Raw genomic sequence first — 12,336 nt, 5'->3', positions numbered from 1 at the left:
TATTTCCATGCCTGCTACTGAAAATCCATGATTGGGAAAGTTATGAGCCCTAGGGGTGTCTGATGGTATCTGGCTAAATACATGATTATTCTCACCAAGCTGCCCAGTAAGAACTTTTTTAATGTTCATACCCATATAGTAATGCTTCTCTCACCTTTGGTTAGAGAAGCTTCTCTTTTCAGATGGTGGTGACCTCTGGGATGACCCAAAAGGCAACATAGTGCTAAGAAGTGACACAGGAGTGCTCAGCACTGAAACATCTCTACCATACCTTCCAAGACTCAGGGTCCACTGAGGAAGAGGTGGCAGAAAGAATGTAGGAGCCAAAGGAAGGGTATGACTCCTTACTACATGCTCTTCCAGACACAAAATGGCTCTGATATCCATGACCTCACAGGGCCTGACACTACCTACACAAGACTCTCATAATAGGAGGAAAAGATGACATCAAAATAATAGATTGACTGAGAAGGTGAGGGGATATGATGAAAAGTAGAGTTACGAACAGGAAAGTGGGGGAAGGGAGGGAAGTATCATGGTTTATTGTCTATAATTATGAAATTTGTCAATTAAAATAAGATTTTAAAATGGTTCTGTGTAAGACAAGGAAGCAGCTATATTTCTGATACAGGACCATGATGTGAAGCCTGTTCAGAGGGAGTCAATGTCACGGACCATTGCCAATGTTTTAACACAGAGAGCAAGTGCTAACTTGCTGTTTCTACTGAAAGAATCCAAGTTCCTGCCTTCTCTTGTCTTCTAGCAGGACCTTGACACGCCCCCCCCACCCCATGTGCCATGGATGAGTGAACACGCCTGCAGCTCTGCAGATACATGGAGCTTCTTAAGAGATCCAGGGCAGAGCTGTGCATGGTCCATGTTCAGCCTCAGGTTAGTGTGAGCTGAGCCTCAGTCTATGTCCTCAGAAGAGCTAGGAATCCAGATGAGGGCAGCCCCGACTGCCTCAATAGACTGTTGAATTGAACAACGAGGCCCTGAGGAGACTGAACTGATACCCTGGCTTCAGATGCATTGTCAGCTGAAATCTAACAGACCACTCTGGCAAGGGACTTTGCTCCAGGAGCTTCGGTCTTCTAGACAGGAAACCAGCTCCTATGTAAGCGGAGTACACGCACTCACATCGGAGGTGACAGCACTTGGATCCCAGAAGCCTGACAAACACTTGGAACATTCCCAAGGTTGTCACTGGGCCTTCTCAGCCAAGCTCTCCTAATGCCAAAGGGCGGGGTAGGGGGGAGGATGTGGTATCGCCAGCCCACTCGTTAGTTCCAGAGTATGATGGGGTCTGATCCACCTTCCTGTACTTACAGCCATGTCTGAGGAGTTACTGCAGAAATGTGGTCTATCAGGGCAGCATTCCACTCATGTATCTGAAGTTATTAAAGCAGTTCTACTTCTTCCTGATTACCTGGACAGTAAAGATGCTGCTGAAATGTGTCATAAAGGACTTGAGTGATTGTGAAACAGTGACAGCAAGCATGTGCAGCTCACCTGCCTCAACCTGCGCATATACAAAGCACGGTAGTGCTCAGAGCAGACTCTCTAAGCCAGGGACGGAGCGCACGTGTACATAGCTGTTGGGACTCAAAGTTGGACTTCTAATCCACTCCACACCTGTCTTGCTGACACAGTGCCAATCTTGGGCAGTAGATGCATTTCATTAGTTCATATAATAAATCTTGACTTCATATATTCTTCCCTGTTCTATATTTTTTAAACTTATTTGCAAGCACAAGGAGAAATAGAGAAGAGAGACAGAATGGGCACACCAGGGCCTCCAGCCACTGCAAATAAACTCAAGACAGATGTGCCACCTCATGCATCTGTATTTACATGGGCACTGGCGAATTTAACTCAGGTCATTGGGTTTTGCAGGCAAGTGCCTTAAATGTAACTGCTGAGTTGCCACTCCAGCCCCCTGTGGTGTTTGGCTTTGTTTTTAAGCTAATACTTCACTCTTTCTCCCCTCTATCTGAAGGTTTAGAGAGACTTTAGTAGATTAAGAAAAGAAAAGAAGAGGAAGTACAGCGAGCTCCCACCACAGGGGAGCCAGAGGGGCAAAGCCTACCCTGTGACCTAAATTGGGTCATTTATAGATTCTGAATGGGGGCTGACCTTAACCTACCACACTGTCAGGATCAGATGTAAACCTTCCAGGAATGTGCCTTCCCAGGGAGGAACTCAGGTTGTTTATGGAAAAACAGATCTGGAGAACTCCTAGGCAAGAGATAAGGAGAAGCCAGATTCTTCTCTGATCTCCAGCAAAGTGGAGACTGTAAGGACGGACCTTGAAGGCAAGGGAGGTGGACGTGGGGGGAGGGAGGTACTCTATTAAGGCAAGCACCCCTCTGGGCTATGTGATTCTCTGCCAGGAGTTTCTACCCTGTGAGGCAGTTCAGAGACTTTTGTTTGGGAGTTCTTGTTCTATAGCTCCATCACATAGCCAATGAGTACCAAGTCAAAGAAACAAGCCCACAGCCTTGCAAGCCCCGGTGAGGCCATTGGCCTTCTTTCTTTCTTTTTTTTTTTAATATATTTTTATTTATTTATTTATTGGAGAGGGAACAGGCACGCCAGGGCCTCCAGCCACTGTAAATGAACTCCAGATGCATGCGCCCCTTGTGCATCTGGCTTATGTGGGTCCTGGAGAGTCAAACCGGGATCCTCTGGCTTTGCAGGCAAATGCCTTAACCGCTAAGCCATCTCTCCAGCCCCATTGGCCTTTTTCTTGAAATGTAGATGGACTGAGGAGCATTTTGTGATGCTCCTTATTTTAAAGGATTTCACTAGTCCTGTGGAGCTGTGGATGAGAAAGATAAGGGATCACCAGGAAGGAAGTGTCAGAGTACTTAAAGTGGGCAAAGGATTGCAGAAAAATCAGGATGTCCTGAGGGAAGAGCTTATTCCCACTTCTCCCAAACCTAAGTCCCTTTTCCCCCAAAGCAGAACCAACAGTGACTCTAGAGAAGAATCAGGTGACAGGGAAACCTAACTATCTAGTGACAGATGGGAACCAGGAGCTCCAGCTCCCAAAGCATGTCCCACAAGCAGAGTTAGATTATCTATCTGCAGTGTGAAGAGGGGTCAGTGGGGAAATGAATGCATGGAACATCAGTGACTTTACAAAAAATGTGCCCAGTTGCCTCCAACAACTGTTTCTATCCACACAACTGAGACTACTTGAGTCCCAGGGATGTCTTACAAATTGTAAGCTGTCACAGCCTCAGTGGGTGGGGTACTTCCCGTGAAAATGAAGTGCAAAGACTAGGAAGGTGCATTCACAGCAGCCTTCCCGCAAACTTCTGTGAAGCCCAGCATCCTGACTACACAGCCCTGTCACACAGCTGTCTATAGAATTTGTGTGCACTGTTTCTCAGATCAGGTGCCCTCCGTATGTGCGCTGGTCCCACAGGAGTGCATGAAGCAGAGAAAGGGAAGCGGGAGGGATGCTTCTGGATACTATAGAAAGAAGCCCAGGTGGGGAAAGTTTTTGTCAGTGATCATGTGTAAGCCCAGGATTTGTCCTGAGAAATCAAACACCAGATAAAAAACAACCTCTGACAACATCTTAAACTTTTTCCCAGTAATGAGCAGATCTCAGGAAGCTGTCAAGCCTTCTGAGATTTAGGACTGTCTGAAAATTGTAAGATTAAAACAAAAGATGGAAACGTTTAAGAAAAATTATAACATTTTTGGTGTAATGGAATGTAAAAGGAATGGGATGAGCCCTCTGTGCAACACAGGTGTTCACTATTATCTAACGTTGCAATCCGGTTCACATTGCTGGTAGAAATCACCCAACCAAGAGCAGCTTGTGGGGAAAAAGAGGTTTATTTTGGCTAACAGGCTCTAGGGGGAAGCTCCATGATGGCAGGGAAAACGATGGCATGAGCAGAGGGCGGACATCACCCCTGACCAATATAAGGTGGACCATAGCAACAGTAGAGTGTGCCAAACACTGGCATGGGGCAACTGGCTATAACACCCATAAGCCCACCCCCAACAATACACTGCCTCCAGGAGGCATTAATTCCTAAATCTCCATCAGCTGGGATCCTAGCATTCAGACCACCTAAGTTCATGGGGAACACCTGAATCAAAACACCACACCTAAGGAATGAGATGATCCCTCTGTGCAATGTACCGTGACCTTCCTGTATCTCTGTTTCTATCTTTGTTTGTTTTTTGTTTTGTTTTTTTGATTTTCTGAGGTAGGGTCTCACTCTAGCCCAGGCTGACCTGGAATTCACTATGGAGTCTCAGGGTGGCCTCGAACTCATGGCAATCCTCCTACCTCTGCCTCCCGAGTGCTGGGATTAAAGGCGTGCGCCACCACGCCCGGCTTTATCTTTGATTACACAGCACAGAATGTTTCTTGCCTCAGTTCTGCCTATGTGACCTATGTAACCTTGTGATTTCTTGTAATAACCCCCACACACACCTTGTTTAATAGTATGTAACTTTATAGTAAGAAGAGGATGGGAGTTAAACCAAAACATCATGTGGTCATTTCCAATAAAAGCTGACGCACAAACAGTTCAAGGCTGCATCCTGAGATCCGGACCTCTGAGATGTAGAACTGGTACACCAGCTTTCTTTTTCTTTTTACCCAATAAAACATTGCCTCACGTTCTGTGAGTCAGTGGTCTTACCTCTGTGACACCAGATGCCCTAACAGTACTCCTTGCTTTTGTGTGTTTCTCACTCTTTTAGTAGACAAAGATTAACAGAAGACTTTGAGAACCTTGTTTTTAAGTTTTTGCATTCCAGGTTCAAATTCCACTTCTGTTAATTTTTAAAATGTCTACTTGTCGGGAGAGAAGAAAGGATACTATATCACTTCTGAAACGCAAAGTGTGACTTGCAAAGAAGTCAGAATGAGCCAGGTGTGCTGGCTCATGCCTTTAATCCTATGATTCCTGGGGCTGAAGTAGGAGGATTGCTATGAGTTAGTTCTATGTCAGCCTGGGCTGGAGTGAGAGCCTGCCTCAAAAAGAGAAGGCAAGAAATCAAAACGGAGTATACTAACCACCCATACAGTTCCTCATCCTAGAGGTGCCCTGTATTCTCCTTAATCTGGGCAGACCTGAACTTGAAAGTTGACGTTGGGCCCAGACTTCCTGCCTGGCTCTCCAGGCTTGTGCTGTGGGCAGAGCTTGGGCTCTAGCAGCCATTGAGGGAAGGATGATCACCATCCATGCCTGATTCACAGACTGAAGAGAGCTGAAGGCAGGGTTGTTAATCATTCATTGCCCCTGCTTGGACCTGTGGTTACATAGTTGCTGGCACAATTATTTGCTGTTGAATTTTGTCCATGTCCCTAAGTGGTAAACACTGGTGTCTCTGAAGCTGGCTTTGTCTCACATCTCATAGTTCAGTTCTGGCTATGTGTCTTAAAGAACTTCATAAAGAAGAATAGACAAGAAAAGGGGAAGTCACAGGACATACTGGTTGCACTGTTCTCACCTGTCTGTCCATTCCAATGAGCTCCAGCATCTTGAGTAGATAATGAAAAGATAAGGTGCAGCTGTGCCCCACTGAACACCACCTCATCCTCACAAGCTGGTTGATGGATGCCAAACAAAAGGCCAGCACAGTTCATGGGCTAGATCAAATGTGCCCTTCTGCTGCAGGCTGTTGGTGGGCAAGGCTCTGTGGGAATAAAGCAGAACTTCACCATTCTTTTTTTTTTTTTTTTTTTTTCTGGGACCCTAAATCTGATCTAAAAACTGAAATCTACAAGATTAAATAAAAATCTTCAGAGATCTTCCCATTCAAAGGACTTGTTTGGTGTGGATCTTGAGTGATGTCCCAGTGGCCATGCAAGCAAAAGTACTTGAGCTTGGATCCTCAGAACCAGTATAAAATGCGGGGCGTGGTGACACTCACCTGATATCCCAGAGCTAGGGAGACGAAGACAAGAGTATCTTTGGAGCTTGGTCAGCCAGGCTAGCCCAGTTGGTGAACTACATGCCAATGAGATAACCTGCCTGAAAAAGAAGTGGATGGCATACCTGAGAAAGGATACCCAAAGCTTCTCACCAGCCTCCACACACTTGCACACGTGTACACAATGCCTCCATATTCACATGTGCACACATAAACATGCATCATACACACAAGCAAAAATAAATTTATATTAAGTCACATAGCCAATAAATGAGCATGGAAACTGGCATTCATTGAAAAGAGAAAAGGTATAAAAGAGAATCATTAAACTTTTCTTAACCTAAAAGCAGACAATGAACAAGTGAAACATTTTTTTTTGTTTTTAAATTTTGAACTGGGGATATAGCTCAGTGGTAGAGTGCTTGCTTTGCATCTAGAATTAAGCTGGGTGCTGGTGAGTTTCCTCTCGCTTGGCCCAGGCCAGCCTAGGGAACAGCCCACCCCCACCCCAGCCCTTACTCTCCCCATGGGCTCTTTACCCTCTCTCGCTCCCCACAGGGCAGGAGGTCTTTGAACTTTTTCTTTCCATGGTTTTCCCAGGCCCTCCACATGGGTTCTCTAGCCATGTGGGTGCCTTTCCTTAGCTTTGAACTTCTCTCGATAAATATAATTAAAAAAAAAAAAATAGAGGAAGCTGAGGCTGGAGAAGATGGCTCAGTGGTTGAAGGCATTTGCGTGCAAAGTTTGACAGCCTGGGTTCAAGTCCCTAGTGCCCATATAAAGCCAGATGCATGCCAGGCGTGGTGGCCCACGCCTTTAATACCAGCACTCAGGAAGCCGAGGTAGGAGGATCACTGAGAGTTCGAGGCCACTCTGAGACTACACAGTTAATTCTAGGTCAGCCTGAACCAGAGTGAGACCCTACCTCGGGGGGTGGGGGGGGGAGCCAGATGCACAAAGCGGCACATGCATCTGGAATTAGTTTACAGTGGCAGGAGGCCCTGGTGCATGCATACTCGCCCTGTTTCTCTCAAGTAAATGAATAAATATTTCAAAATTTTAGGGGGCTGAAGAGATGCTCAGAAGTTAAGGTGCTTACCTAAAAAGTATCCCAGTACCCTCATAAAACCAGATGCACAAGGGGGTGCATGTGTCTGGAGTTCGTTTGCAGTGGCTAAAGGCCTTGGCATACCCATTCATTCTCTCTCTTTGTTAAGTTTAAAGTGTAAGTTGTAATTAGCCAATTCCTAACTATATGGGTTTGGGGAGCATCAAGTCCCCTAAACTCAATCTAGACTTCATCTTGTGCCTATTTGACGCTGGAGGGGATGCCACTGGTGTTCATCTTCCTGAGAGGCTGCAAGGGTGTCTTCCCAAAGGATTTTCAAGAGGTTCCTTAACTTTTCTACTTCTTGCCTTGTGTGCAAGTACAATGTAGGCTCTATGTACAGAGAGCATGTGGGGGCCCATTCTACTCCCCATCAACTTTGCACCAAGCCCTCCAGACATGTGAGATGAGCCATTAGAAGCCAAACCTAACATCAACAAATCCTCTTGCTCTGTTTTCTTAAAACGTTTTAATTTGTGTGTGTACATATGTGTGCATGCATGTGGAGGGGACAACCTCAGTGTTATAGTCGAGAGTGCCCTCCACCAAGCTGGGTGTGGTGTTGCACGCCTTTAATTCCAGCACTCAAGAGGTACAGGTACGAGGATCACTGTGAGTTTGAGGCCACCCTGAGACTACATAGTGAATTCCAGGTCAGCCTGGGCTAGAGTGAGACCCTACTTTGAGAGAGAGAGGAAAAACATAAAGAATGCCCACCACTTCTCTTGAGACAGGGTCTCTCACTGGCCCGGTGCTTGCCAATTTGGCTAGCTTGGCTACTCGTGAGCTGTGGGCATCCTGCTGTCTCTGCTATCCCAGCTATGGGATCACGGGCATTTTGTGTGGGGATTGGGGATGGAGCTCAGGTCCTCCCGCTTGCAAGGCAAACATTTTACCCACTGAGCCAGGTCCCTACCCTCCACCCCCACTCACTCTTGTTTGTATATTTGTGGCATTTATTTTCTACATAAGACACCAAATTATTTGCTTTTTCAAGATGATGTAGTTCTGAATTTAATTTTTCTTGAATGAGAAAATTATCTTGACATAAAAATCGATGTAAGCTGGATGTCATGGCCCACACCTTTAACCCCAGCACTCTGAAGGCAGGGGTAGGAAGATCACAGTGATTTCAAGGTTAGTCTGGGACTACAAAGTGAGTTTCAGGTCAGCCTGAGCTTGAGACCCTACCTCAAAAAAAAAAAAAAATAAAATACTGGCTGAAAAATGTAATTCATTTCTGATGAATGTCATTTTCACAGTGAGACCATTCCAAAGTGGTGATAGCCATGTTTTGAAAACTTACTGTGGGGCTGGGCCAGTGCAGCCCAAGGCGGCTGACTTTGAGGATCAGGTGTGGGATAAGGGTCCCACTGTAAATTCATCACCCATTTACTCCCAGGGGAATTTAATAAAGTGTTTGATATCTGGCTACTACTTAATGATAATCTTCTCAGGGAAGGGACAACAGTTTTTGTTGTTGTTGTTGTTTTGTTTTGTTTTGTTTTGTTTTTGAGATAGGGTTTCACTCTAGTCCAGGCTGACCTGGAATTTACTATGTAGTCACAGGGTGGCCTCAAACTCACAGCCATCCTCCTACCTCTGCCTCCCAGTGCTGGGATTAAAGGCATACACCACCACACCCGGCTCCAGCAGACCATTATTGCATGTCTTGAAAGCCATCAGTTTCAGCCCAAGAACTTCTGGAATGGCCATTGCTGATCATAGTGAAAGTTCACCACCACACCACCCACAGCCCAGGTAGTTTGAGTACTCAAAATTCAGGTTCATTATTTTATTTTATTATTGGATTTTCGAGGTAGAATCTTGCTCTAGCCCAGACTGACCTGGAATTCACTATGTTTTCTCAAGGTGGCCTCGAACTCACAGCGATCCTCCGATTTCTGCCTCCCAAGTGCGGGATTAAAGGCGTGAGCTACGAGGCGTCAGGTTCATTATTATGAAGATGGCCATGTTCAGTCGGTTAGCCATAAAAATTTACAAGATTCAGTAACTGTTTCTAATGAACTCCAAAATTGCCAAGGAGTTTATTAAAATCATAGAAAGTGCAGAAAATGAATACCAGACAGCCATTAGTGAAAACTTTCAAAAGCAGTCAGACACCACATTAAGGCCTCGCGCTGGCAGCTTCCAGTTATCTGCACCAAAATAGACGGGAACAAGATACTCAGCTACGAGATTGGGGGAAAAGTGCAGAATGCTTAAAGGCTGACTGCAGAAGTCTTCAGTATGCGAAAAGAAAAAGATCCAACATAGCGAGGTCATGTGATAAATAAGTGATTTATACACAAGAGTGATATTTTGCTAGTTAACAAAGTTAACAGATTTTCTAGCATCATGGAATACGGTTGAACCTATCACATTGTCTTTTTTTTTTTTTTTTTCCTGGTCTCTGCCTTGTAATTTTGTTATCCCTGTATCTACTTGTAAATCTTTCTGTTAATTCTGCTACACTTAACACTGGAGATCTATCCTGTTAGAAAACTGTCCTAGCCAAGAAGTCCTGTTATTGATTTATACAGATAATCTGCTCGGTGCTTTTCTTTAACTCCTGTGCTTCAAAGTACTTCCTGTTCTTCAGTGGTTTTTTATCGATCCGCTGACGGCTAAAGAAGCCATGCTACAAGGGGCAGCTGAATGGAAGACACATTCATCCTTCATCCTGACGGCTTTGAGCAATTATACTAGGTATTTTCTAGCATCCCATAAGTGCAGTTTTCAAAAAATCTGGATTGGGGCTTTTCAGGTCCCTTTTGAGACACAGGAAGTCTCCTGGAAACTAGTAGCCATCTTTCTCTGGAGGAACTTGTTGTCTCTTTAATATTTTTATTTATTTATTTGAAAGAGACAGGGAATGAATAGGCATACCAGATGCATGTGCCACCTTGTGCATCTAGCTTATGTGGGTACTGGGAATAGAACCTGGGTCTTTAGGCTTTGCAGGCAAGTGCCTTAACCACTAAGCCATCTCTACAGCTCTGGAAGAACTTGGTTTTTATTTTTTATTTTTTTAATTTATTTATTTGAGAGAGACAGACACAGAGAGAAAGACAGAGGGAAAGAGAGGGAATGGGCGCACCAGGGCTTCCAGCCTCTGCAAACGAACTCCAGACGCGTGCGCCCCCTTGTGCATCTGGCTAATGTGGGACCTGGGGAACCAAGCCGCGAACCGGGGTCCTTAGGCTTCACAGGCAAGCGCTTAACCGCTAAGCCATCTCTCCAGCCCAGAACTTGGTTTTTAAATCCAAAGACTTGAGCTGCATTCTGTGCACACAAACACACTTGCTTTCTCTCCTTCCCTCATTACCTCCTTCCCATCTAGTACAACTGTGCTCTAGTTACGCTCATCAGCACTTTAGAAGATCTTTGCCCATTTGTTTCTGCTTAATGTTCAAGAACTGCTGACATACTGTGGACAGAATGATAAAACTTGAAGAAAAATGCAGATTTTGAAGGAAGGTGTCTTATGCTTTAATACTTTCTAACAGAATTTTCTTCAGACAGGTGAATCAAACAACTATGTAAATCACAAAAACTGAAAATGAACCAGAGTGAAAAGGAAAACCTCCAGGCATTATCTTTCTATTATAGCCTGTCACTGAAGAGAATAAACAGGACGCAAAACTCATTCCAGATTACTCTTCCTGACAGTCCTGCCTGCCAAGAACTCAGAGGTGACTGATACAGCAACCCTTGCCAGGTGTGTGTGTGATATCTGAATGCCCAGGTAACATAGATATGATGGCTGCCAGCTGGTAATGGTGGGTTTGTCTACACGTCTATAACCAAGCCTTAGGGGAAGGTCAACTTTTTGAAAAACAAGTAGTGTCTCCTACCTGTCTCCAAATATGTCAAAACAGAAGGGCGTTTTGCTTCAGCTTTGTTCTTCTCAGTAATCCAGTCAAGCAAGAGTTTGTTTGCAAGGGAAAGCTGTCTAAGCATTTTTATTTCGAATCAAATATATTTGTATTAGAAAAAAAAAAAAAAGCCAGGCCTAGTGGCACACACTTTTAATCTCAGCACTCTGGAAACAGAGATAGGAGGATTGCCATAAGTTCAAAGCCACCCTGAGACTACACAGTGAATTCCAGGTCAGCCTGGCCTAAGCAAGACCCTACCTGGAAACCACTGCCCCCACCCCCGGCAAAAAAAAAAAATAAGAAGAAAAGAAAAATTAGGGTGCCAAAGAAAAAGCTTGTGGACTCTTGACTAAACCCACCTAATAATCCTGCCAGGTGAGGATCACTAACCCCAACTTTCAGGTGAAGAAACACACTCAAGAGGCCATAACCTTCCCAAGGTCAAGCCATTAGTGCTGTAACAAGGCTGGAATAAATGCAAAGTCTTGTTCCTACCAAACTGAAGATGTCTTCTTTGCACACTATTGCTCACCCAGTATGACAATTTCTATACTATTCTGGTTACAGCATAGGCTCTCTTTTTGGCGGAGGAGGGCGGGGCCATGAGACTTACTAGGTTATGCAGGCTATTCTCAAACTCCTGGCTCAAGAGACCCTCCCACCTCAGCCTCTCAAGCAGGTGCTACCGAACCCAGCAAACTTTTTTTTTTTTATTATTATTTAAAAAGCTTCATATTTATTTAGCTTTCTGACTCTGTGCTTGTGCCTTCAACACCTTCACGACGATTTTCTGCTCCTCAATAAGGAAAGCTCGCTTGATCCTGTCACGGACACATTTAGCACACATGGAACCACCATAGGCCCGGCTGACATGTTTTTTTGTTTTGGACAATCTCATAAGGACTTTAGGTCTCACAGCACGAACCCCTCTAAGTCGGCCTGGGCACACGCCGCAAGCTGACTTTGGTGCTTTCCCGACCTTCTTGGTGTACAGGTAAACAATTCTATTACCAGGGGTTCGGGACAGCCTAGTTTTGTTAGAGGCTGTATTGTAGGAAAGCCTACGACGGTATGTCAAACGCTGGCCATTCTGAATGCAGCTCGACCCCTGAGGACGCCCTGCTCGCACCGCTCCTCGGATGGAGGCCGATTGTCAAGAAGACAGACACACCGAGGAGAAGCAAGCTGCCATGACCAGCAAACTTTTATTGGTTTGTATTTCTTTTTCCATATATATTTGGAGTTATCAAAGGATCACAGTATGGCATCGGCTGACCTAAGTCAATGGAAAGATCCAATAAAGATGCAGCTTTTGGTTTCTCCATTGGGACATAGTAATCTCATCTACATTCACTATTATTTCTAAAGAAAAAGGGTTGTTTTTTGTTTGTTTTTGTTTCTTTTTGTTTTCTAAGAAGCAGTGGGAAATTACAGGAG

General features: G+C 44.8%; 1 protein-coding gene and 1 pseudogene across 1 annotated transcript; one reads left to right on the top strand and one right to left on the bottom strand.

Annotated features, from left to right (window-relative positions):
- The first annotated feature begins 1,333 nt into the window (after nucleotides 1-1,333).
- Nucleotides 1,334-9,244, top strand: LOC123458705 (annotated as a pseudogene).
- A 2,379-nt stretch (nucleotides 9,245-11,623) lies between these two features.
- On the bottom strand, nucleotides 11,624-12,052 carry LOC123458785 (60S ribosomal protein L34-like; the record flags this gene model as incomplete). The annotated part of the gene is made up of 1 exon (XM_045144156.1): nucleotides 11,624-12,052. A coding segment is annotated over one exon (417 nt), but the record flags the coding sequence as incomplete, so codon positions are not given.
- Nucleotides 12,053-12,336: the final 284 nt, after the last annotated feature.

This window comes from Jaculus jaculus, chromosome 2 (assembly GCF_020740685.1).
Source record: "Jaculus jaculus isolate mJacJac1 chromosome 2, mJacJac1.mat.Y.cur, whole genome shotgun sequence".
In the NCBI taxonomy this organism is placed as follows: Eukaryota; Metazoa; Chordata; class Mammalia; order Rodentia; family Dipodidae; genus Jaculus; species Jaculus jaculus.
This window is presented reverse-complemented; position numbering and strand designations above follow the sequence as displayed.